This window comes from Macaca mulatta, chromosome 2, assembly GCF_049350105.2.
Source record: "Macaca mulatta isolate MMU2019108-1 chromosome 2, T2T-MMU8v2.0, whole genome shotgun sequence".
Taxonomy (NCBI): Eukaryota; Metazoa; Chordata; class Mammalia; order Primates; family Cercopithecidae; genus Macaca; species Macaca mulatta.
In genome coordinates this window covers 159,354,003-159,381,334 of record NC_133407.1, presented here as the reverse complement: position 1 = coordinate 159,381,334, position 27,332 = coordinate 159,354,003, and the positions used below count along the sequence as shown (strand labels likewise).

The 27,332-nt window shown below is 40.3% G+C and overlaps 1 protein-coding gene across 16 annotated transcripts in view; it reads left to right on the top strand.

Moving 5' to 3' along the window:
• Window positions 1–27,332, top strand: part of KALRN (kalirin RhoGEF kinase) — a 693,044-nt gene that overhangs the window by 343,667 nt on the left and 322,045 nt on the right. For 11 of the 16 annotated variants that reach the window (XM_015130033.3, XM_028844557.2, XM_015130034.3 and 8 more), the window contains exons 11-13: window positions 8,650–8,841; window positions 18,535–18,743; window positions 22,122–22,296. In XM_015130033.3, coding sequence (XP_014985519.1) covers window positions 8,650–8,841; window positions 18,535–18,743; window positions 22,122–22,296 — 576 coding nt within the window. The remainder of the gene's footprint in view (window positions 1–8,649; window positions 8,842–18,534; window positions 18,744–22,121; window positions 22,297–27,332) is intronic. The other 5 variants (XR_013414358.1, XM_028844567.2, XM_028844565.2 and 2 more) reach the window with 1 other exon arrangement.

The following is a 27,332-nucleotide window of genomic DNA, read 5'->3' as shown; positions in this document are numbered from 1 at the left end:
CAAGTAGAAATGTGTGAGAATGGACAGGGTGATGATTACATATGTAAATGTGATAAAGTTGGTGTTTAAGTTCCCAGAGATAATCTCAGTACCAAAACTACTCATGTTGGGAGGCACTGGTACCTGCAATAGTTATTTTTCGTATCAGTCCCAATTAGTAACTGAAGATTTATATAGATAGTCTTCAACTTTAAGGAGCATCTCTTTAGGGTACTCCTTAGACACTCCTTATTTGGACATAAAGTTATTCTAATGGAGGGAACTTATTTGTTCACTTATTCAGGGCACCTAAGAAGATATTGTTCTTGCAGCAGATGTAATGTGGTGGGTCAAACCATCACTTGTACCCAGAACTAGTTCCCTCTGTTTCTTCCTACTTTTCCACCAAAGACGACTTTGCCATTCCCAGAGTTCATCCCCTTTCCCACTACAAGAACCAACAGATGGAGGAGAAATATATTCCTGGTGTTCTAGGATGAAAACTGAAAAGCATTTTTCTATATCACCCTCCTTCATCATAGACAATGTGCTGTGTCAGTACTATATTTTAAAGCTATTATGTGCTCAACTGAATTTCTTTATTTTATCCTGGGATTCTAACCTTCATTTACATGGCAAATACATTCTCAGTGCTAAATGGAACTGGGAAATACGACACCTTACTGCTGTCAAGCTGCTGAACTGCAGAGTTTTTGGGTTGAGTGACTACTGAAAGGAGAGCACTATGCCCACTAGGTACATTGATGAATAGTTGAGATAGAAAAAATGAGTAAGATGGACTCTTTCCTTTAAAGTGAGTACAACTCTCCTTAGAAGACAACATGCACACAAAAGAAATGTATTGCAAAAGAAAAAAAAAGGCTGTTGCACATGAACAATTACAGTGTCATAATTTAAAAACCAAAGGCCTAAGAGTGAACGTAATTCAAAGTAATAAAGAAGCAGAAGAGCTGGAGATTTTACAGTGAGTTTTGGAGAAGTACATGTTTCGGTGAAAAGTACTGGAAGTTATAGTTAGAGAGACTTGCTTGCCATTTTCTAGTTATAAAACATTGTTTAAACAAGTTACTTTATGTCTCTGAGCCTCAGTTTTCTTATTTGTAAAATGATATTAATAATATCTATCTTATGATTGATCCCAATGCTTAGAGATAATGTCGATAAAGAACCTAACACTATGCTTAGCATACTGTGGACACCTGGTTAACTGATGCCACCTTCTTTGACCTATGGGTTATTTAGAAATGTGTTATTTAGTTTCCAATAATTTGTGAATATTCTGGTGAGATTTCTGTTATTGAGTTCTAATTTAATTACATTATAGTCAGAGAAAATATGTTGTATGACTTGCATCCCTTTAAACTTGTTGAGACTCTTTCTATGGCTGAGAATATGGTTTATCTCAGTAAATACTCTGTGAGCACTTGAAAAAAATATGAATTCAGCTGTTGAGGTGGGGGTGGAATGCCCTATAAATGTCAGGCCACGTTGGTTGAGAGTGTTCAAATCTATATCCTTACAAATTTCCTATCTACTTGTTCTATTAGTTACTGAGAGGGGGCATGGAAATCTCTGACTATAATTATGGATTTCTCTATTTCTCCTTGTGGGTTTAATCAGTCTTTACATATTTTGAACTTTTGTTGATAGATGCATAAATGTTTAGGGTTATTATATCCTCTTGATGAATTGACCCCTTGATCATTACCAAATGATAATATTACTCATTTTTTCCTGGTAATGTTATTCACTCTGTCTGATTCTACTATGTCTGATATGAATATAGCCACCCAGCTTTTTTTGGCTAGTGTTATCATGCTGTATCTTTTTCTATCCTTTTACTCGTACCCTACTTGGTGTCTTTGTACTTATAGTGCATTCCTTGTAGACAGCATATAATTGGAACTTGCTTTTTTATCTAATCTGACAATCTCTGCCCTTTGATTGTGTTTAGACAATTTATATTTAATGTGATTGCTGATAAGTTTAGATTTAACCCTATCACTTTTTTTTTTTTCCTATATGTTTCATCTGTTGCTTTTCCCCCTTTTTTGCCTTTTTGGATTAATTTAATATTTTTATGATCCTGTTTGACTTCCTTTGTTGGCTGATCAACTATAACTCTTTATTATTTTAACGATTGCCTTAGGATTTATAGTATTTTAACTTATCTTACTTATATATGTACCATAAATCCCACACTACATTGTTATCATTAGTTTTTAAACCTTATTTACCCATGTAGTATTTCCAGTGCTCTTGATTCCTGGGTATGGATCTGTATTTCCATCTGATACCATTTTCCTTCTTCCTGAAGGACTTCTTTTAACATTTCTTATCTTGCATATCTGCTAGTGAAGAATTCTTTCATCTTTGTATATCTGAAAAAGTCTTTATTTCGCTTTTGTTTTTGAAAATATTTGTACTGGGCACAGAATTCCCAGGTTTGTTTTTTGTTTTTGTTTTTTTTCTTTTAGTACTTTGAAGTTGTTGCTCTACTGTCTTTTTGCTTGCACTGTTTCCAGTAACAAGTCTGCTGTCATCCTTATCTTTGTTCCTCTGTATATAGCTTGTCCTTTTTTCCTCTGTCTACTTTAAAGATTTTCTTTTCTTTCCCTTTTTTGCCATTTTATTTTACTTTTATGTTCCTTGGTGTAGTTTTCTTTGTGTTTCTTGTGTTGAGGGTTTGATGGGTTTCTTGGATTTATAGTTTTTGTTATATTTGAAAACTTCTTGGTCATTATTTCTTTAGGTATCTTTTCCAATACCCTCCTCTTCTCCTAGGGAATCTCAATTACATAGATATTGGCCTGTCTGAAGTTATCCCATAGCTCACAGATGCTTTATTTTTAAAATTTATTTTTTCTCTCAGTATTTTAGTTTAAATAGTTACTCTTGCAGTTTTCAAGTTCAGTCCTTTTATCTTCTGCAAAGCCTAACCTACTGTTAATACAGTCTAATGTTTTTCATCTTTAGAAGTACAAGGGGTTTTTAAAATTTTTTTATTTCTTAACTATCTGAACATACGAAATACAATTATAATAACCATTTTAAAATACTTGTCTGCTAATCTTAATATCTGTTTCAGTTCTGGGTAAGTTTTCATTGATCGGTTTTTCTCCTTCTCATAGGTGAGATTTTCCTGATAATGGGCATGCCTGTTAGTTTTTTACTAGATACCAGACATCACGAGTTTTACCTTGTCAGTTGTGGATATTTCTGTATTCCTATAAATATTCTTAAGCTTTATTCTGAGACACAATAAAGTTACATGGAAAAAAAAAATGATCTGTTCAGGTCTTTCTCTTAAAATGTACTAGGCAAGACCAGAGCAGTTCTCTTTCTAAGTCTACTTATTTACCCTTCTGACCCTTCTGGGTACTCTGTCCAACATCCCATTAATCATGAGGTTTTCCATGCTGACTGGTGGGAGCAAGTGCTATTTCTAACTGTGTGAGTGCTAGGTACTGTTATCTCTAATTCTTTCAGATGGTTCTTTCTCTAGCCTCAGGTAGTTTCCTCACATATGGATTCTTTGCAGATCTGCCCCAGAGAGGGTAAGGAAGGAAGGTGAAAGAGATTTGTAAGCTGTAAAGTACTATTCAGATGTAAGGTTTTGGGTGTTATCTTGATTGCTGCCCTCCCCAAGGCCTATGCTTTTGTGTCTCCTTTGTCTTCAATGCTTATGTATTTTTTTTTCCTTTCATCTCATTACCTGCTGGTTTCAGCCATGCTGGCCCGAAAAAAAATGCTCACTGTGAGGGGGATTTTCTCCTGGTCCTCTGGTAGTCTCATTCTTCAATCTACATTGCCTCTTTTGAATAGTAAGGGTGACTTTCAGGCCTCATCCTTCCTCATTCCCAGGGCATAAAGCCAAGATTCTCACTTCATATTACCAAGGAAGTAGCCTCTTGATTCTAGAGTGTTTTTATTCACTGTCTTTCCCACCCCTTGCCTTTAAAAAGCCTGCTTCCTGCTTCTCTGCTTCAGCCCAGGGAATCTGAAAACATACCTGTATTGCTGAAATTCCTGTTAGAGACAAATTATCCTAGAATGTTCTGTTTCTTTCCTGGGGAGAAAATTCAAAAGTAATGGGCTGAGGCTTCAGCAGAGTGTTTAAGTTAGAATTAAGGGCTGAATTATCTAGGGCATCGTACCTGGTTGACACAGTCATGGGGTGTTGGAGAGGGAAGAACAGGAACTGCAGCCATCGGTGTGACCCATATCTCTGAATCAGGGGCTCTGTCTACCACAGGTCCTACCTGAAAGCTCCAACAGCTGAGGGATCTATATATGAGCACTCATAACCCATTTTTGGCATATCTGTTGGGAAATGTCAATAAGGCATCAAGTCCAAGGCAGAGAGACTAGGAAGCTGGGAAACCAAAGAATGCCTAGGAAATATGTTCAGAGCAAGGTCAGACTCTGGCCCTGGGTCAAAATCTGTTGCTGATTTGGTCAGAAAATGAGCAGAAACCCGTTGTGATCCTTGTCCCAATTTGGGGGTATTGATAAGAGTCGAAGTATTGCTTTGGTAATACTTTAGTTGATATTTTCCATACACATTTCTATTTCAAGGCTGTGCCAGGAGGTAGGATATACCAAATAAAATTGAACATTGAACGTGAATTCTATCATGTAATGTCTTGTACCGGGTAGTTGATGAGGAGCTAGGGTTGAATATTAAGATTGGTGGTGGTTGATATCTTCTTTAATTCATTCATTCATTTACTAAATATTTATGGAGCACTTACTAGGTGCCATACAGTAAGGGAAAGAGATGAGAGACATTATCTGCCCCTAAGGAGATGAGAAAGACAAACATTTGCAGTAGAAAGTGGCAGGTACCATGGACAGGGTTGGTATAGATCATTCTAGGAGTCCAGAGGAGGGCACATAAGCTAGCCTTGGGAGAGAAGAGGATATGAGAGTGGAGTTCCTGGAAGAAGCAGTGCCCTAGCTGGGTCTTAAAGAGTGAATAAGAGTTGGTCAAGTACAAGAGTGAAGGGAAGGGCATCTCAGGCTGAAGAAGAATATGTGCAAAGGCACAGAGGCAAGATTCAGTGCAGTGAGTTTTGGGGGATGCAAGTAATTTACTTCCTAGGCTGTTTGTAGGAAAGTGATGTGGGTTGAAGCTGAAGGGAAAAAGTGTCAGGTGAAGAAGGGCGTTGCACACCGTGTCAAGACATTTTACCCCAAAGGCAGTGGGAAGCCACTGAACAGTTTTAAGTAGAAGACAGTTGTGATTGTGTCTGAATTTTCGAAGCTCTTTTCTGCTAGTAATAGGGAAGAGAACTTGGCAGAGACAAAGGTGAGAGCCCAGCTTTAACACTGACCCCATTGCCTTCCCACCTGTCTTTATTGTTCCATTCTCTCTATAAAATGTATCTATCTTAATAGCTCTTCACTGACGTATCCAACCTGATTTTCTGCCACTCTCCAACTTTAGTCAGGTTGACTCAACTTATTCAAACAGACCTACTCATTTGTGTCTTCTTTATTCAACAAACATTTAGTAAATGCCTATTGCATACCAGCCACAGCGCTTGCTTGGGGGAACCAAGGATGAATGAGATACTGAACCTACCTTTAAGGGGCTCACAGACCAGTAGAGAGATACCATGGAGACACATTGTTACTATAAAGTATGATGATGGCTGTGGGGTAGGATAAATATAGAGTACCCTGGGTGCAAAAAGAAGACAGGCTTGGCTATGAGAAGCCCTTCTCCTTCTCTGCTAAATCCTACCCATCCTCAGGCTCCTGCCTATATTCTTTATAGAGGCAGGGTAGTTTAATGGGTTGTTGCTTGGGCTCTGAAGCCTGCCAACAGGGTTTTAATCCTGGTTCTGCCACTTACTAGCCATGTGACTTTGGCCAGAAATTCTTTGTACCTCAGTTTCTTCATCTGTAAAATGGGAATGATGGCTGCATCAACTTCATAGGGTTATTGTGAGGATTAAAGGGGATAGCATGCATAAAATCCTTTAGAACAATCTTTGTCATGTGCAAAATATTTAATAATTATTAGCTACTATTATTCTCAGTTTTACTTCTTTTCTTCAGCATCTATATCATATCAAGAAATTGTAACCCCTAATTATCTATTAGTTTGTTGCTTGCCCCATCTTATGTATTGTCATGTTATTTCTCTCAAGAATGATTTTATTCTTCTTTGAGACAAAATACATTATATATTTATCTGTACTTTTGGGATACTTACAGTATTGGATATGTATTATGGCGATCAGCCATCCCAGTTTTCCCAGATCTGAGGGGATTTCTGGGACACAGGAATTTCTATGCTAAAACCAGGAAAGTCCTGGGCAAACTGGGACAAATTGATCACCTTACATGTAGTAGACACTTCAGTTTGGCTTTTTATTTATCTCTTATTGGTCCCAAACCTAATTTGCTAGCAAGCTCACTTTGACTTTGCCACAAATTTTTATTTATTGTCTACAGAATGTAAAGTTACAATCTCTAGGGGTTTTGGGGAGCAGGGGTGGGGAGAATCCTGAGATTCTCTAGGATTTAAGGTGGACAATTTGAGGGATTCCTAAAATACCTCTCTCCCATCAGCTGTGGGCATATGGACTAGAAATTGTGGGACTAGAAATCCCACAAGAGCTTTCTTTAACCTGACCCACAGCCCTAGAGGTCTACCCTTGCCTGTCATTCCCCTTGTCTCCCTGCATGTCTCTCATGAGTGAATGACTTCCTTCATCTGCTTTCCAGAATTGACGTACCCTGGTTTAACCCAGTGGCAAAGCTCCTTTCCTCATATGAAGCTGCTGTTTTTCCATGAATTTCCCAGTTGGGGCCAAGTGATTTTTCCTCTTTTTCAACCCTGTCTTGGAAGCACTGGGACAATGTAAATGACTTTTTCCCTTTTTCAACGCGGTCTCACCAGCATTGGAACGATGTTTACCTTGGGAAGTTGCTTTTCAAGCAGCATTTCTTATGGATCCCCTGGGGCCTCTCTCCAAATTTCTAGAAGCCAAGACAAGTGTTTGCCTGCCCATCTTCCCCAGTCCTATACCAGTACAATCAAGAGGCTGGCTCCACAGCCTCTGAAAGTTTCAACCCTAGAGTCTCAGTTTCCTAGGGCTGTCGTAACAAAGCACCACGAGACGGTGACTTCGATAACAACAACTTCTTTTCTCACAGTTCTGGAAGCTAGACATTTGAGATCAAAGTGTCATCAGAGTTAGTTCTTTCTGTGGAATATGAGGGAGAAATCTGCCCTATGCCTTTTTCTCAACTTTTAGTAGTTTTCTGGCAGTCTTTTGCGTTCTTAGCCTTGTATATACATCTCCCACTTTCTTCGTTCATCTTCACATGGCATTCTCCCTGTGTGCATGTCTGTCTCTTCACATGGCATTTTTTTTTTTAAATAGGGACACCAGTCATATTGGATTAGGGATCTATCCTACTATAGCATGACTTGAACTTAACGTAACTAATTACATCTACAATTATCCTGTTTCCAAGGAAGGTCACATTCCGAGATATTGGGAACATGTGAATTTGAGTGGGGGGTACAATTCAGTCCATAGCACGCAGGTCTTCAAGTGAGTCCAGAACACTCCTTACAGACTCAGAGACCCTGTCTCCATAAGCAAAACAAAGCACCAGAGAGTCATTGCTCACGAATCCATTTCAATTCTCCGCTCACTTTGTGTTTGATACTGACTGCTCTGCTTGTTCCCTACTCTAGAGCTTTGTGCCAACTCTAGGGATACTAAGAAATATATGTACACCTGAGTCACCAGCTGTAAGTCAGGACATATCAGGAGACTTTCAAAATGAGAAGCCTGCTGAGGAAAAGTTGTATCTGTGGCAAATAATGTAGTAACTATTCTAAAGGCAGTGGCTCCCATCCTGATGAATAATAATTACAAGTTGGTTGCCTTTTAAAATGCTCTGGAGAATACCATGGTGTGTACAGACAGGGGGTTGGACAACTGTGTGTGCGCGTGTGTGCATGCAGTAGCTTATGATAAACAAAATCAACAGACTCCTCCCCAACCTTCCTGCAAACATTCCCTGGGCCCGCAGGGAGTAGCCTGCATCTCCTCCCTCTGACTGTGGCCGCTGCCTTTTGTCAGCTCCCTAGAGTTGCTGATCCCTTCCCCTCCAAAGAAATAGCTCTGTTCCAAAAAGATAAACACCAGTAGTTACAGGGAACTTGAGGAGAAAAGCAAAGCGAGTCTCCCAGTTAGTGTTTTTCTGGTGTTCTCACATAGAAATACAGACTGTCTTTGTGGGTGTGCTATTTCTGATCCTGACAGTTACAGCCTGAGATGTGAGGGCAGCGATGGGTTTTCTTGAAGGTAGGGGATTGGGAGCAGCTGGGGTATGGAGGTTCTCTAGGCTCTCTCCACTTCTTTCCAGGGACACTGCACCTCTGAGAAATCCCAGGGGTGGATGAGGCACCTCGCTGGTGCCCGCCTGTGCAGAGCAGCCAGGCAGGCTGCTAGCTTGCTGAGAGGCGGCGTGCCAGCTCCGCAAACTGCGCCTCAGTGCCAGATTAGGGAGCTTTCGGCTCAGCGCCCACGCCCCTCCATTCAGCTCGGGGGAGCCCCAGGGTGGGCTGCTGGAAGTCGCGACTGCAACTTGACTTTGCCTCACTGTTGTTGCTGGCAGAATACGTACACCAATGCGGACAAGCTCCTAGAAGCAGCGGAGCAGTTGGCTCAGACGGGGGAATGTGACCCGGAGGAGATCTACAAGGCAGCTCGACACCTGGAGGTGCGCATCCAAGACTTCGTGCGCAGGGTGGAGCAGCGGAAGCTTCTCCTGGACATGTCTGTCTCCTTCCACACACACACCAAAGAGGTAAGGGGAGCTAGTGGAGAGAGGGCATTCGGTCCTGCCAGGGTTAGGTCGGCTTCCTAGTAAAATGGCCCTGAAGGTCTGACCAGGGTCCTGGGTAGTCTGGAGGTTACTAACTTCCTAACTTTGGTAATATTAACAATTCGTTCCTGATAGCCTGCATTTAGGTCTCTCAGAATGGGGCAAAATTTCCTCCCATAATATCTAGTGAGGAAAGGGGGTCATGGAGACAGGGGGTTTTGGGGGCATCTACTAGAGCATGCAATCTGCAGCTGGAGACATGTGGGAATCCCTGATATAGCAATAGTCATTGCAAGAAGAAATGTAAGAGGATCACAGACTCTCTTCCTACTCCACACCCAATTTCTCTTGGTTGCTCTTTCCTGTCAGAAATGAGAGTCCTACAGAACTTTGATCAGGTATCTTTGCTACCAGCGAGGAACATGTAGAGTTTACAGTTGTGTTTTTTCTGTGTTTTTATTTTTTTTAACAGGGGATTTAATCTTCTTAATGAGGTCTGTGTCAGGGTGATATTAAAGTTGGTCCTCACTGTGCCTGAATGTGGAGTGACACGCATTGAAAGAAGGGGGACTGAGATGCCCTCCACCAAGGAAGCTGGCTGGGCTTGAAAGCCAGCCTGAATAATTCACCAAGTGGGGAAAGGAAAAGGAAGGATAGATTATGTTAAGCTGCTGCAAGAGCAGAGGGGCCCCATAGAGAGGAGGATAGTTGCAAACTTATGATTGCTTTTCATTTCTGATTAACATGGGACATGCTGAAATTGAATAAGTGGCCAGTAAGGAGGCCCATTTAGCATCATCTGTAATAACACCCTTGGCAGATGAACTCATTAGGTGTATGCATGCTTGTGTCCCCTCCCAGGAATTCCCTTTAATAGAGTATTAATTAAAGTTTGATTGCTGCCCAGGGAAAAAAAAGTAGCCCTACTTAATTAAGTTGAATTTTAATATTGGGAATGCATTAAGAATCTTGGTTGTTACGGCCTTTTCTGACACTGAGGGAATGAATGCAAACCATTGCAGCTCCTATCAGAGAAAAACATGAAAAGATAATGTTCTCTCAACTGAGATTCCCCAGGCAGATGAAGGGCTGGCAAGCTCCCTGAGGCTGGATTTGCTTCCTCTCTGCAGGACCTGCAGCCACTCTCTGATGAGTGTCTATAAAGCAAGGGGATTAGCATTAATCCAGGGTTTCCTGCCTGGTTCTCTGCTTGGTAGTGGCTCACCCAATTGTTAATGAAAGTCTCAGAAACCAAAGGCATGTGTATTCCCTTTTACTTATGAGCCTGTGGGTGATAGAATGGAGTATGAACGAACAGGAGTCATGTTCCTCATGAGGGCTGTGGCGGTGCTGGCTGCATGGAGAAGTGGTGGACCAGGGTCAGTTTCCATGGAACTACCACTCCCAAAAGAGTGACCATGGCTTTCAGGAATTCCTCTAGCTACATCTCCCACCTTCTATACACAGAGCTAGAAGGCTGGGATTCTAGACCAGATTCTGCTGCTAAAGAACCATATGAGCTTGTGCAAGTCACTATGTCCCTGGCCTTGGGTTTCCTTATCTATAAAATTATGCAGTTGGAGTTGGTGGCTCTAAGGCCCCTTAAAGTTCTAATGTGAATCCAAGATTCCATTCTTCTTCTCGTCTTCTTTATTTGCTGTTGATAATGATAATAAATAATAATAATAATAATAATTAAACTGAAGTAGTATAGGTGATTTACCGAGCCTAAGATTTGATTTATTGTAAGCTCTCAAAATACATTACATGCGTTTTTTAATGGACGCCTATTACTTGCCAGACACATATACCATCTCATGTAACCTTCATGATAATCTTATGGTATAGATTTTATTAAACACGTTTTTAAATGAGGAGACTAAGCCTCAGAAAATAACTTTTCTAAGGTTACAGACTTTCTCAGTAGTACAGCAGAGATTTTACCTGTCTTCCTATGACCTACACTCTTGTTTTTTTCTTTTCTATCTCCTTTGTTCTTCCTTCTCCTTACTTTTATTTTTCTGTTTTACATTTCTAAACCCCAAATCAGGGGCTTAATGGGTAGGACAGATCTTGGCTGAGAAATACACAGTGTTGCCAGGATTGGAGGTGTGGGAGACAGGAATAGTCAGGGAGTTATTGACTATTGTTTTCCCGGATATCTCTCACATCTTGCTAAGCTTGGTCCTGTTTGAACCTGAGACTTGTTTCCTCACTGGAGCTCAGCTATAAAGTCACATTCACGTGAAATACTACTAGAAGGAATGGTGTGATACAGGGGCCAGGTGAAGAAAGAGAAAGAACTGAAATTTATTTAGCACAAACTATGTGCTAGGCTATCTAGCTATCTAGTTCGTAGCCATGACAATTCTCATTTTTTAAAATTCCAGTTTTACAAATGGGAAAACCAAAGTTCAGAAAAATTAATAATTTGCCCATAATTTTATAGCTAGGTGGTAGTAACTACAGAAATTGACCCCAGGTCTTTCTGACTCTAACGGCCATGCTTTTTTCTCCTTTGCCACAAAGACTTTTATATACAGGCAAATAAACAGAGACTTGAATGGATTTTTTTTTTCCATCAGAGAATTCATTCAAACAGGAGGCTATCAGGAAATTGCATAGTCTCTTTCTCCTCAGTCCCAAAAAATGAGAGAATTTTGGAGCAGCCCTGCCTGGATACAAAGGGGTTTGTGGTTGTGAGGCTCATTCTATTCAAGACATCTACAACTCTCTGATCATACAGATTTTATTTTTTTTTTCAGGATGGACAGAAAAGCAACATTTTGAGTGACTGTCACAGAGGAGCTGTTCCCAGGGGACATGCACTGGGACTTTGTATCTGCATGTTCCCTCTTGGTCACTTTCCCATCCAAACCAGTCTGTGTGAGGTCCCCTTTAAGTGATTTGCAAGGCAGCGTAGAAAATAAGGTGTGTGTATGTATACATGCACATACATGTATATGTGTACACATGCACATATATGTGTACACACACATGCAAATGTTCCCACCCACTAAGTACAGCAAGATCTTGGATGCCAGGTAGGTTTGATTTCCAGATCTTTTTTTTTTTTAATGCTTCATACCTTTGGGAGAATTGCTCTTAATCTCTGCTACTTTGTAATAATTATGAGGATGACTATTACAAAATAAAGTAGTACAATACTAACACTCATTTTTTCCTAGTAGGAAACTTCCTCCCACATTTTTCTTAGTGTTTCTTTAAAGTAGGCTTAATAAGAAACTTAAAGCTCAACTTAGACATTATTTATTTTTCCTTGAACTTCTTCCCGGGTGCTTGCAACTTTCACCCAGACAAGAGCAGAGCGCTGTATATACCTCCATCAGTGGTGCCATGGTCACACTGAGCTGTGATTCTCTCCTTCACTAAATTGGGAGTGCTCATATGTATTGTACACATGTGACATTAGATATGTAGATACAGATACTACTGTGTCTGATACATAGAGGTACTGAATAAATATTGAGTAAATGGGTTTACTTGACAATGGGAAGCCAGTCTCTGCTAACAAAAGTAAAAGAAAAAGAAGAAGAAAAATGAGAGGAGAGTCCCTTCAATTACATTTTAATCTATTGCAGTTCTTTGATTTGAGCTCTCCAGATATTGTAAATAAGGGGGGCTGGGTGGGGTATCTAACTTGCTGATGGGAGCTTTCCTTCAGGACCTATATATAGCAGGCAGAAATGGATTATTAGGGGGGCAGAAATGAGCGTCCTTGAATGGTCTCATGAAAGAACTCCTGTGGTTTGATTTTTCCGTACTCTGTTTAATACCTCTCAAGACTCATCACCTCTCAAACATCACTAACTATGGGTCCTATGTGTTCCTGAGTTCATTCACTCTTGACTCCTTCCTCTTGACTCTATAGGCAAAGTTCTGGCTTTTTATTCAGGAGAGGATTAGTAGTCTGTTAGGGAATTTTGAGGTGCCCGTGGTTGCTTTTCCCTCTTACTGTGAGTAGAGTGAATAGATGGAAAATCTGCTCAGCATTACTAAAGTGGCCTTCGGTACTGCTGATAAATACTGTTGTAAATCATTTCTGCCTCATTATGGCTATCTTCTTCCTTCTTTCTTTCCTTCCTCCATTTCTTCCTTCCTATAATAATTTCTGCCTTGGTGCCAATTTCTAACAGAATGTTATCATAGTCTATAATTTTCATGGAATGAAAGCCCCTTTTGCAGGAGATTTCTAAGTGGGAACTGAATATCCAACTTCATAAATGATTTAACCTAGACTTCCTATGACTCCCCAGGCTAAAGTTCATAATTTTACTTTTGCCATATTTCCACATCAAAAGATTTACTCTAATTAGGATCAGAGAGGAAACAGGAGGAAGATATAAAAAGATAACCTCCAGGCTCATTTCTTCTGCAAATTCAAGTCTGCTTAATCCTATTGGCCTCATGAATTCTTTATTTATTGTAGGAACCTAGAGGGTGAAAAATGTCTAACTATTTCATCACAGTGTTAGTCATAATCTTGAATAATTAGAGACCATCTAAATGTTTCACACTGGGTGATTTCGTGAAACAAATCATAGTGCATTTATATAGTAAAATATTACACAGTCATTCTAAATCACATTGCCAAAGATCATTAATGACATGAGGAAGAGCTTGTGGTATAATTATAAAAACTGTATATCCAATACAACACAATTTCAATAACACATATAGAATAAGTACCAGAAGTAAATATACCAAGAATTTAAGAATGTTATGGGAGATTTAATTTTTTGGCTTTTTTGTTTGTTTGTTTTGCAAGATTTCTTCAATGACATTTTAAATTTATAATCAGGAACAATCCAATAAATGTTATTTTTCAAAAGCAGAACTATTCATCCCTACTTATACAGAAGAGTTACTCAAAAAAGAAAGGCGACAAACATGTACTTGGGACTTTCTTATACATCCAGAGCCTCCACTACTAGTACAAATTGTGCTGAACTTAAATACATTCTTTTTGCCTAGAGCCAAGAGGGCAGCCAGCTTTGTTTTCTGGTCTGGAGAGCTAGGGCAAGTTTGGGAGAAGCATTGACCCAAGTCCTCATTCTTTTTTTCCAGGAACATCGCATTTGTAGCACCTGCCCTGTAGAAATTGTCATCACAGAATTCTCTTTCCTTGCTGTGTTTCCATGGAAATGCTACAGTCACTGGGCTTTCAAAATATCCATTTTTAGATATTTTTGTTGTATAAATATAAGTCAAGTTAAATAAGGAATGTGGCCAAAGTAACCAACCTCTGCTCTTTATTAGACAGCTTAATTAAATACCCATTTCTATTTGTTTCGCCTTGTGGAATCATTCTGCCACACCATTTCCTACTCAAATAGGTACAAACACACCACAGACACTCCTATATACACATGTTCCTCTACCCACCAACTCTGGAACCAAAACTAAATTGGTCTTCAAGAGGGGTGATGGCTTTAAGAACAAAAATAGCCTCATCCTCTGTTTCACTTGCTGTACTGTTGTACTATTTATTTAAGAAATGAGCAGGTGATTGATGCCCAGGAAAAATTATCTTTTCAAAATGAGGGAAGAGGAGGTTCACCATGTGGATATGGTGTGCCTTTCAGCATCCTTAAGGATTGCTGATACCGTTATTGTTAATCAATTGTTGTCAGCACAATGGCTGCCCAAGCTGTGCAAATGGAACAGCCAATCAGCCGGAGAAAGTGAAATAAAATGACGTCTTTCCTTAACCACTCATCCGTAAGCCTCGTTATTTTTCTTACAAACCTCCTAGGCTCTTCCTCTCTTGTCTGCTTCCTTCCTGTCTTTTTCAGTTGCCCCTTTCTCAGGCTGCCCCACTATGCAAGCGGGCGAGGGTCTGTGGGCTGACTCACTGGTTCACTGTTAGAGCTAATCTTATGTAGGGCATGGAAAGGCTCCTTTAACTATACCCCTATCAAGGTTCTAGAAATTCTCAAATTGGACCCATTCTTTTGGATGTAGGTATTTTTGGTCACAACTACATGTGTTTTCTGTAAGAAAGAATGCACAAAACCATCTACATGTGTATATCAGCATGGAGCAAGCAACCATTGCCAAGAAGAGAGCGGGACCGTAAAAGAAGGGTCATAGTACACATACATTTTGATCAAGAAGAGAGGGTCTGGAAATGGCTGAAACATGGGATTTTTTTTTTTTTTTTTTTTTTTTTTTTCTGGGGAAAGGGTGGGTTGATGGAGAAGGTACAGTGCTATAACGTTAAACCTTAGATAAGCAGAAAGGAAAGCGGCTCACCCATGGAAGAGAAACCAATGTGGAAGACAGTGTGGAAAAAAGCACACGTGGTTGCTGCTGCCTCACTCGCTCCATTATTTTACCTAATTAGTTCCAGCAAACATCGGCTTGTAGTAGCTTGACAGAAAAGATTGTTCTGGCTGGATCTCACTGACTGCTTAATAATCAGTAAAGTAGTAGCAGAAGTGTCCCTCTAATTTGGACTTTTTTCAAAGCATGTTTTTCAGGGCTAAATCAGAGGGACATACACAGAGGAAACCTATGGGACACTGAGAGAGCTAGAAAAATTACAGCCTATTATATGGGATATTGACTCTACTCATGGTTTAGTAGCACCAACTTTTATTTCTATCTACCTTATGGTGCTAAGCCTCAGAGGTGCTTATTCAAAACTGTGAGCTTGCAATTTAAGTTTGCTCCCACCAGGCAGTGACTGTGTGCCCCAGGTCCACAATTTCACCTCTCTCTCTTTACATCTTTTTTCTTTTAGAACTATCAAGACTTTTTAGTTTCTAGGCTTTCCTCGGTTATCCTGAGACAAAGTGACAAAAACAGAATAGAGATGCCCAGCCCAATCTAGTATCTTGAAGGACCAAATTCGATGTTGATCTTATACAAACTCCAAAATGAAGGAGTACTTCAAACTTTCCCTCTGCCCTCTAATGGGAACTGGAGATGGCTTGCAGCAAAAGCATCTTTTTTTTTTTTTTTTTTTTTTTTTTTTAAAGACAGAGTCTTGCTCTGTCACCCAGGTGGAGTGCGGTGACACAATCACAGCTCACTGCAGTCTTGACCTGCTGGGAACAAGCAAGCAATTCTCCCGCCTCAGCCTCTGAAGTAGCTGTGGCTACAGGTGTGTGCCAACATGCCCAGCTAATTTTTGTGCTTTTAAAAAAAATTTTTTTATAGAGGCTGGGTCTTACCATGTTGTCTAAGCTAAAAATATCTTTTAAATGTAATAATATGTAGCACTGATACAGTATTGATTATATATTAGACACTGTTGATAAGTAAGATAGATAATATATTTGTGTATACATACACATATATCGACTTATTTGTAATCTTTATCACAACTCTCTGGGAGGAAAGCACTGTTATTGTCCCTATTTTACTGATAAGGAAAGCCAAGGTGCAGAGAGAACAAGTAACTTACCCAAGATTATATAGCTAATATGTGGTAGAACTAGGATTTGAAACTTTTTTTTTTTTTTTTTTTTTTTTGGAGACAGAGTTTTGCTCTGTTCCCCGGGCTGGAGTGCAGTGGCGTGATCTCGGCTCACTGCAGCCTCTGCCTCCTGGGTTCAAGCAATTCCACTGCTTCAGCTTCCTGAGTAGCTGGGATTACAGGCACCTGCCACCATGCCCGGCTAATTTTTGTATTTTTAGTAGAGACGGGGTTTCTCCATGTTGGCCAGGCTGGTTTCAAATTCCTGACCTCAGGTGATCTGCCCACCTTGGCCTCCCAAAGTGTTGGGATTACAGGTGTGAACCACTGTACCCCGCCCCTGAAACTCTTAAAGACTATGCTACACTGCCTCTCTGTACAATAATTTTTCAGAGAATCCATCATCTCTTCCCTAAAGACTTAAATACACTTACAAAATGTGTTTTCTCTCTAGACAAAACTACAGCCAGAAAATATGAAGTGACATTAAGCTATCATTATCAATATCCTATACTTCCTGGTTTTATGCTGATTTGAAATTAGCATATTCTCACTTACAGCAACATGTATCCCAGCTTATATGGTCTGGAAAACTTGTTTGGTGTTTTATTTGGAAAGGAAATAAACTGAACTAATTACAACCAGATTTGCAAGCTGATAAATGTGAGGGTTGCTGAATAATAATTTGCATTCCCTATAGCAATCAGCATAATGCTATAGGCTTAATACTGCTATAAGTTTATTTAAAGCATTAATAATAAGGAAATAGTTCAGTCCTCACAGTCTTTGAAGTGAGCAGGGCAAATCTTGTTCTTCCCATTTTGTAGATAAGGAAACTAAGACTCAGGAGGTTACTCACCTGTACAAAAAGGACATTCTTTACACTTTCTTATTCACAGCCTCTAAAACTTATTAATCTTCCTGTTAACCTCTTCTGCCGCATCTAGGGCTTCTCTATCTAAGGAACAAAGAATAACTTGTCCAAAATCTTGAAGACTATTTTTGTCTCTCTTTATTTTTTTTAATCTTCCCTTATTGAAAAGGCCATACTGTAATTTACCATACTGAGAACCAACTCGATGAAATAATATTCTTGAGGTAGACATTTACCTATGTTTTTAACAGGGAAGACTTTAAGATGTTAGAACCAGATGGAAATTAACCAATTTATTTCATGCTTTCCACAACCTACTTTACACATGATGTCATGGAGATCGAAAGGTATAGTGATTTGTGCAAAGGCACCATGAGTAATGGGAGGAATAAAAGCCAAAATCTGCATCTTCTGACTCCATCTATCAGTTTTCTCTCTCTACTGACTTTTTTCCTGGTAGAGCCCTGAGCTTATCTTTCCTGCTGGTCAGGTGAAGACTCCTGGTTTCAAAGCAAACACTAGACTCATCTTCCCCTCTCTCATTTATGAAAATTCTCAAAGTAGTCAAAAGTGAGCTCTCTGGCAGGCCACTGGAGACCTGTATTCAGTATGATGAGGAAAACCTATCAATAAATGATTTTTCAGTAATTCAGTTTTAACTCCTCAACATTTCCAATGCTTATTTTGTTCAAAACACTATACTTAGCTCTTTTAAAGTTATCTAGCCAGTAATACCTAGTTGTATTTTATCATCTTGAATATTATGGGAAAATGTCTCTTACATTTATTGAAATTAAGATAAGCCACCATCTTTAGCATTCAATTTTCTAACCAATCTAGCAATTTTAAAAAGAACAAAATACTATGGGATATGTACAGAATATGCTCAGTTAATGTGCATTTAGTTCTTATTGACCACCACATTCTTTGTATATTTGCAATATCATTATACATTTCTAGGAATCAATGTGCACAGAGCACATTACTCCCTTTCCTCCTTTCTGAAAGAGGAAATTAATATTCGTTCATTCTAGTCTCCTGTTCTTCCTAGTGGTGTCTCAAAGATGACTGATCTCCTTGCTCTAAGACCACACCTGTAGGTTTCCCTGAACCACAGGGAAGTTAAGCCAGGGGTGATTCCTGTCTTTAGGGACTGTCAACACCAATGGAGTAAACTTAGCAAAGACTGGTGATGAATATAAATGTAAAAACACAAAATGACCCATAGGTGTGCTGATCAGAATGGCACTGACTGGTTGAGAGTAAGTTGGGTGATTCCAGTCTAGCTACCTTGCCCTCACCCCAGCCCTGGCCTCTCCCATCTTCCCTGAGTGGAGTCTCTGCTCCCTCTCTACAGTTGTGGACATGGATGGAAGACCTTCAGAAGGAGATGTTGGAGGATGTCTGTGCAGACTCTGTGGATGCAGTCCAGGAACTGATCAAGCAGTTCCAGCAGCAGCAGACCGCCACTCTAGATGCCACGCTCAATGTCATCAAGGAAGGCGAAGACCTTATCCAGCAGCTCAGGTCAGCGCCTCCCTCCCTGGGGGAGCCCAGCGAGGCCAGGTCAGCATGGGCAGAGCTTTCCAGTGGGAAATGCCTCGGGCTAGACGTGAGATAAGTCCTGTCCCAGTCTTGACTCAGCAAAATCTTGCTTTGTGGTCTTGTGTGAGCTTCGGTTTCTTTATCTGTAAGATGTAAAAATGCCTGCACCATACCCAACTTGAGTCTAGAATGAAATAGTAAATGGAAAAACTTTAATGTTTCAAAGCATTATTTATCATTCAGGATGTTATTCAGCCATCAGTAAGTAATATAAATACAACAAAAATTAACAAAAGACAAAAAAATAACAAAAGTAAAAAATCATTAAGAATTAGGGCATATTTGCTCATGCAGAGAAATAGACATTATGGAATATGGTGTTATCTGACATCTGGTCTTAGGCTGAACTCTGACCTCCAGTGCCCCAGTCAGCAAAATCAGATCATTTTGCTGATGTTTGACTTTGGACCCATGAAGACATAGAAAAAGTGTGGTGGTGTCCTACCAGTTCCCTGTTACCCAATTATGACCTTTTACCATTCCTTGCTGCCCAGAAAATAAAACTCCTTCTGCATCAACCTAAACAAACATAACTAAGGAGACAGATCCTGTCTAAAACTTTTCATTTGTTTAGAATTACCCAGGCCATTGCCTCCTTTCTATTGGCATCAATATCTAATTTTCTGTCCCTGTCAAGGACACTGGCTCCTTAGATAAAGTGTCATGAGGCCTTAGGCAAGCCCTCAGCAACCAAACCCATGCCCAGGTGCTGTATAAATAGGATTTGATGGTGCTAATGATGCCCGCCCACAGGGACTTGTTCCTATCCCAAAATCACTGAGTGCTGGGACCTCTGCCAGCTCTGGACAGAAATAATCTCATCAGCAAGTCCTAGGCCAGCCTTAGGGCCTGAGGGAATTACGTCAATTGGAGACGGTTTTTTTCACCCATACCAGTTGTCCAATTAAATAAACAATGAGAAATTACCTTTAGAAGGCCCTGGCATGTTTTTCTGTTGGAAATTAATAATTTCTATTCCAAACATGCACATGAGATGCTCCAAATCCTCCTATTGCATGCTAACAAGACAGCCTCTTTTCCTTCTTCCCCTAATTCATCTTCATGAATATATAATACATGACAGCTTTGTCTGCCTCCCTAGGAAACTCCACTGTCATTTGCTTCTGAAGAGAATTCCAAATAGTGGACAGTCATTTAACCTCTCTGGGCCTCAGCTGCTTCGTCTGTGTAATTAAGGGGTTCACTCTAGGAGTTCTGGCAGCTCTAGAATTTTGTGATGGCTTTGTGTTATCTATTCAAATACTTTTCACAGGCTTGGCTGGCTTCACTTTCTGTGGGGCTAGGCCTATGGAGATGCCACTCGTTCTTAACAACTGTAAACCTGCACAATGCCTAAGGGCATAAGGCTACTTGATGATGGCAAAGGCAACAATGTGTGTGATGCCTGCTCTGCAAGATTAAATTCCATGGGTTTCAGAGAGTACCGCAGGCATATGACCAAGAGCCACTGGTGACCATTCATTGTGCCAGTAACCTGACTCTAACCTAGGCTCCCCTCCCTGATATCAAAGCAAGTCAAAGAGAAAAAGAAGTAAATGGTGCTTAGTGGACATTGGCAGGATACCTCATACACACCAGAAACATCTTCCCTAGGTCTTCGTGATTTTTCTGACACTTGTCACCAGAGCACCTAAGGGAGATTTTACATCATCTCTGTGATTCCTAGTGACTGTGACACTGACATAGTGCCGCATAAAATGGTCCAAAATCATTCTCTTCCTTCTGGAAGATGAGTGATGGAGAAGGACTGAGAGGAACAATCCAGGAGAATAATCATATCCTCCCAGCAGCAAAGCCCTCAACAAATACATAGCAGATAGCACTGAGTACATCTCATGTTCTTTTCATGCCTGGGGATGTCTATGCAGTTGTGGGAGTAGAAACTGTGCCTGTATCACAACAAACAGGCCAGGGTGAGGAGGCAGGAATTGGGAGCCCTCTGAATGGTAGACAGAAGGACGCTTGACAGATTAGCCTTATGCCATCTTCAGAAACAGAATGAGCTCAGATACCATTGCTTCTGAGACAAACACAGGCTAAAAGAACATGGCTTTCAGAAAGCCTGCTGATGAGATGATTGGAAATAAATGATTTCCTCCTTGTCCTTTGACTCCTTAAATTGTGTGAGAAGCTAAGATGTCACAAGATAATGAGTGTGCCAGTTTATTTCAAGTTTTAGGGCTCTAGCTTACTCAAGGCTCTATGGAATCTAAACTTTAACTTAGCCTCCATCATTTTCCTATTATGATTACCACCACCTAATTTTGTTGAGCAAAATCAATCTGTTTATCTCTCAGTTTCCCTCTACAAGGCATCACCTCTCCCTACTGTGTTTGTGGAGACTCTCCCTCCTCAGAGGAGGCTACACCTCCTCCTATTGACTGTGTTTCTCCATTTCTTCAAACCCCCACATCAAAACTGTTTGCAGCCTTTGTTGGTTGTCCCAGCTTCTTAAGATCTAGCCTTAACTCTCCTGATCAGCACTTGACACTTCACTGGTGTCCTTTCAGGAGTAATAATAATCCATACAACATGTTACTGGTCTTAGTTCATGTGCACTCTTATTTAACAGCAAACTGTGAAGTGGGCAGGGCAGAAATTATTAAGTCCACTATTATTAAGTCCACTTGACAGATAAGGGAGCTGAGACTCAGAGAGGTGATTTCCCAGGACCACCAGCCTAAATATATCAGAGTAGAGACCTAATTCAGGTTTGCAGGCTCCAGATCCTATGCTTTCCTAAGTATAGCCTGAGCCTGTTTAGTATAATAACACCAGCCCATAACTTTAGCATAGCTTTATAAAGTGCATGCTTACAATTTTGGCAACCATGACATCATCTGTTTTAACAAAGAGTCTGTGAAGTAAAAGTAGGAAGATTTTTTTAAAATATGCCTTTAATATGTTTGTCTGTATGTATTGTGATAGATGTATGTGTGTGTATGTGTGTGTTGAAACTATACATATTAGACTACATATAAGTGTGGAACCATTCCATTTCTCTAATATTTTATGCCTTTTAGAGTCCTTTCTCATACATAATTTCATCTTATTTCTTTCACAAGTCTGCTTGAGGAATAGGAGAACAACTAGTCTTGGAAATAGACTTGTGAACCCAAAACAGGATGCATATAGCTTTGGTTCACTCATTAAGCAGATAGCATCAGGCTCACAGCAGGAGTTTGATAAATGTCTGTTGATTGAATGACTCAACTGATTCACATCCACCTTGCTCAGATGAGGAAGGTCCCCCTCCTTCTCTGTCACTTTTAACATGGAAAGGCCTCTCCCTCCCTTTTTCTCCCCACTCTGCCACAGGGACTCAGCTGTGTCCAACAACAAAACACCCCACGGCAGTTCTATCAGCCACATCGAGTCGGTCCTGCAGCAGCTTGATGATGCCCAGGTGCAGATGGAGGAGCTGTTCCATGAGCGGAAGATCAAGCTGGACATCTTCCTGCAACTGCGCATCTTTGAGCAGTACACCATCGAGGTACTGGAGCGGGGAGCAGGACGGGAGGTGGAAAGGGGCCAAGATGCTTCCTGGCCAAGGGCACTGCCCCAGGGACAGGGTAGTAGCCTAAGGAAATTAGAGCATCCAGCATGCATTTTTAGAACACAAGAAATTCCCAGTCCACTACGACATATTCCTTCCAGTCCTTCTCATCCCCTACTGCCGAGCGGAGCCCCTCTAGTTTACTTTCTGTCTGTAGATTACTTTCTTGAGAAGGTTTTTTGTTTGTTTGTTTTGTTCTGTTGAGATGGAGTCTTGCCCTGTTGCCCAGGCTGGAGTGCATTGGCACCATCTTGGCTCACTGCAAGCTCCATCTCTCAGGTTCAAGTGATTCTTCTGCCTCAGCCTCCCAAATCGCTGGGATTACAGGCACGTGACACCACACCTGGCTAATTTTGTATTTTTAGTAGAGATGGGGTTTCACCATGTTGGTCAGGCTGGTCTTGAACTCCTGACCTCAGGTGATCTGCCTGCCTTGGCCTTCCAGAGTGCTGGGATTACAGGCATGAGCCACTGTGCCCAGCCAAGAAGTTTTTTATTGCTATCTATTAGAGTCTTACTTGGCATTTTCCTGAAATACCATGGAGCTGGTAGTTCGATGATGGGAGTAGAGTCATTGAATTTCACAGCTTTATGAATGGGTAGATGTTAAAATTAGGTGGCCTCCTTAGAGCTGATAATTTAAATCATGCATTAGATTCAATCACACAGCAGTTAAGAAGCCAAGCACCACAGGAAGGGGAATTTGTATCTGCAGTTTGATTTCTACGTGTTAAGAAAGTAAGCCTGTGCTAAGATCATTTGTTAGTTCTTCTCATAAACTCCTCAGTTTATTTTCGGAAGGTTGGAATCACATATTCTGGTAAATTTATGTCCCCTTTATCATACCAATTAGTAATGTCTTCTCTCACATAATTTCCCCCTTTTCATATTTTCTGCTTTGAAACCGTAACTAAAGCCAGGCCAATAGGGTTTCTGTGGTATAAGGAATATCCAACATAAGGCACTTTTTCCTTTTCAGGGATGGCAAAGGGTTGAATTAAAGGCATGTCTTCTCTTTGCTCCTGGCTGGTATGGTAGGAGGAAAAACCAGCTTTCCACCCACCATTTCTTAACTTTGTTTTCCATGCCAACCATCTCTCTGGAGTTAGGGCCCCTGGGTTTCTGGAGAGTGATCTTCCCGATAATATCTGCGGAAACTTCAGTGGAACAGCTTTGGAAGGAAATTTTTTTAAAAAATATATTGAAAGCTCCAATATCCCATCCTAATCCAACTCAATACAAGAGACTGTCTTGGGAACAGCTACCCTTTGCTTTAATCCTGGGTCCAAAAATGTTCATATTGAGAATCTGAAGTGTAAAAGAAAAGCAATCATAAAGGTATTCATCTTTCTATCCTTTACTTTCTTACAAGCACATCTGTACTCCTGCCTCCTTGGGAGAACTTGTAATTTCTTGCTTAAAGACTTCACGTTCTAAAAGATGCTTTCTGGACAGGTCCTGGAACAAAGGAGAAGTTAAGCCTTTAAATCTAGATCTTAATTATCCTTCCAACTGATTTCATAACCTTACGTGAATTTATTTATACTTTTTATTTATTTTGAATGTACTCTCAGGATTTCAGGTGGCAAGTAGTATCAAAACATGTTTTGAAAAACAATCAAAATGCCAGTGGGAAAATAAAAATATTGACATGTAGTGAAAAGTGTATGTAGTGAACATTTTAAAGGCAGGGTAACAAGGTAATAAAGAGGTAAAAGGGAGGGTTTGGGTCATTATTCTTTAGTAATTTGGATTGAGATGTACAAAAATAAATACAGGCTAAGTTGATTAAAGTAGCCAAAGGCACTCCTGCAATCATTCCTCAGCTCCATTTTGCCCCCTGGGAGTGAATATATCCATGGAGAAATTATGTTAGCAGGTTTGGTGGTTTTGCTGTTGTACTTCTTATTTACTCTCCTGTCATTCTGGGTCTGCTTCAAAACATGCTTAAGGGGGAGGAAACAATCTGAGGGTTTGGAATAAGTTTTATTTGAAAAGATGGCTGTGGCCTGGAAGTCAGGGTTGCTGGTTCAGTGCTGGAATGGGTCAGTTAGCTTCACTTTGACATCATCTATGCCCCTCACATCAGCTGGGGGCATCACATGGGTGTCTTTGCTTGCTTCGATTCTAGGCAAATCCAGTTCCACTCCTAAAAAATGATCTAAAACATATGGAGAAAATATCCTTTAAAAAATGTGGGTTTAAATCGCATGCATTAAAATTGGATCTGGTTTAAAGGTTACGAGAGAGGAACTTGATACTTAAATTATGGGGCCGAGGGTGGTGGCTCACGCCTGTAATCTCAGCACTTTGGGAGGCCAAGGCTGGCAGATCACTTCAACTCAGGAGCTCAAGACCAGCCTGGGCAATATGGTGAAACTCCATCTCTACCAAAAATACAAAAAATTAGCTGGATGTGGTGATGGGCACCTCTGATGCCAGCTACTCAGTAGGCTAAGATGGGAGGATCACTAGAGCCCAGGAGGCGGAGGTTGCAGTGAGCTGTGATCACACCACTGCCGTCCAGCCTAGATGACAGAGTGAGAACCTGTCTCAGAAAAAATAAAAAATAAACAAATAGATTGTTTAGCCTTTGTATGTATAAAAATTCCTCTTCGTACCCCAAGTACTGGACAACAACTGGACAACCTGGTATGCAGGCTAGCACGAGTGTGAGGGCCTCATAAAGTGAGGGAGAGAAAAATCATGATAGGATTCTGCATCCTCTGGTGTAGGCTATAACATCCGGATTTTAGAAGGGGTCTTATTCCCTTGTCTTGTGGGGGAGGCCCAAAAGCTTGGGGAGAATGCTACATCTAATCTTAGAACTGGAAATCCTGCCAAACCTATGAAAGTTCTGCCTTGAGTCAGATTGTCAGAAGTTATTTTTGAGGGTGTTGAGATTATTCAAATACCAGCTATGTCTCACTGTGGGGATGAGGAACGAACTTTTAGAGAAGCTTCTGAGTGTGAAACTGAGGGTGGTTTCTGTAACGAGAGGTGTGTTTATGCTGACATAAGCCAGGGCAGGGTCTGTGATTATAGGACCTGCAGTGTGGTTTCTTTCCTAAAGGAAGGCATTTGATAGACATGCTCCAGATTCCTCGGGATTACCGAACACTGGAGGAGGCCTGCTACCCTGCATCTGAGGAATCTAAACGTGACTCCTTAGGCATATCACTGAGGGCCCAGATGAGCCAGTTAATGTAATCAGTAGGATAGCATGTGAGTTGCTGCACCAATCTCTTTTTACTCAATAATAATGGTGCTCACTTTATAACCTGGAATGAGATCATAGGGTGCGCCCACGTAAAGTGAAACATCCTAAATTTGTTAGTCAGATGTTCAAAACCAGGCCCATAGCTGGATTTCTGGTATACCTTCTTGGACTCCATGGAGACCAGAGTGACCTATAATGGAACATGATGTCCTGTAATGTTTTTTTCCTGTTGGTTCAGCCTCCTTCTATGAAAGACATTTTATATAAACTAGTTATGATAGAAGAGACATTTTACCAAATACAAATGTTTATTTTGTGATGGTAAGAATATGGGTGATTTTTTTTTCTTATTTTTGATACTTTCTTACATTTCCAAGTTTTATACAATTAGGAAGGACAATCAGAAAGAAATGAAAAATATTTTTAGAAGCAAGAATAGGCCAGTGGTCTCTGAACATTTTTGATTATGTACCTTCTCAGTTTTTTTGAACTTGCAACCCCCTACATATAAATATTTATTCATTTTTAAGTTATAAAAATGTTTGATCACTGGCTAATAATTTCAAAACTCAACAGGCTCTTGGGAAGAGGTTTAGATTTTTTCATTAGAAGTTGTGGGTTCCATATTTCAAATAGTCTTCTGATAATTTCCAATTATTTTTTCCCTGGTTTCTTGAGAGATTGGATTAGATTGTCATTGTTGCCTTACCCCATAATGTGACTGACAGAGAATTCAAAGTTCTCTTGTGCTTTCATGATTAGTATTATCTTCAAACTGCAGTTTCTTTGCAGGAACCTCGTTAAACCATGTGTCTTTTTGTGAAGGTTAGTTTAGTTAAAACTAGATAGTAGATACATCTATTTAACTGGACAAATGAAAAAAAGCAATAATTTGAAATGTGCAGAAAGCAGTGAACAAATGAGCTACAGTCAGCCCCACAGAGTTGTGACACTCCTACCTTCTCCAAGGAGCCCTCTTTTTCATGCCCTCCACAAAGCCATCTGCCATGTGATCAGAGTGAGACTCCAGCACCAGTCTACTAATGAAAATCCTGGGAAATTTTATACACTTTGTATTGGCTTGATAAAATATATGTGCATAATATAATATATATACACATATATGCATATTTATATCAAGATCGTTTTTCTATTATCAATAGATAATTTGGGGCATTTTCTGAGATGGGCATACTCATGTTGAAAAGCCTTAGAAATGACACCAAGAAAGATAGATATTCTAGACAAGGAACTTTCTGAAAATAGGCCACCTTTATAGTTTTTCTTTTAAATATCTGTGTAATTGCAAGCAAGGCGTGCTTAACGCACCTGAAAGTTTATTGAGTAATTAACCTGAGTAGGGGATGATCTACCAATTCTAAATCTATGGGGTTCATGTAAAGCAAATAGGGGCCAGGCTAAGGCTGGGGAGAAACGGCATTCAAGGAGGAAACTTCTACCTAAAGAAGATAAGCTGATTATAACTTACTGGTGGTCTCAACTCTTCAATTAGTTGCTTGCAGAGGCCCTTCGCATTTTATATTAGAAAGAGACCATTCAGTCAGCCTTTTACCTATATAGAAATTCAATTCAGTAACCATTTGGTGAGCACCTACTTATGCAGCAAAAGCCATGTTGGACATTGAGGATATAACAGGGAGACACAGAAACAGAATCGTCATACAATTTAAGAATTCTATGATAGAGTCTCCTGGTTTGCAGAGAACACTGGAAGGGGCAGATACTTAGCCCA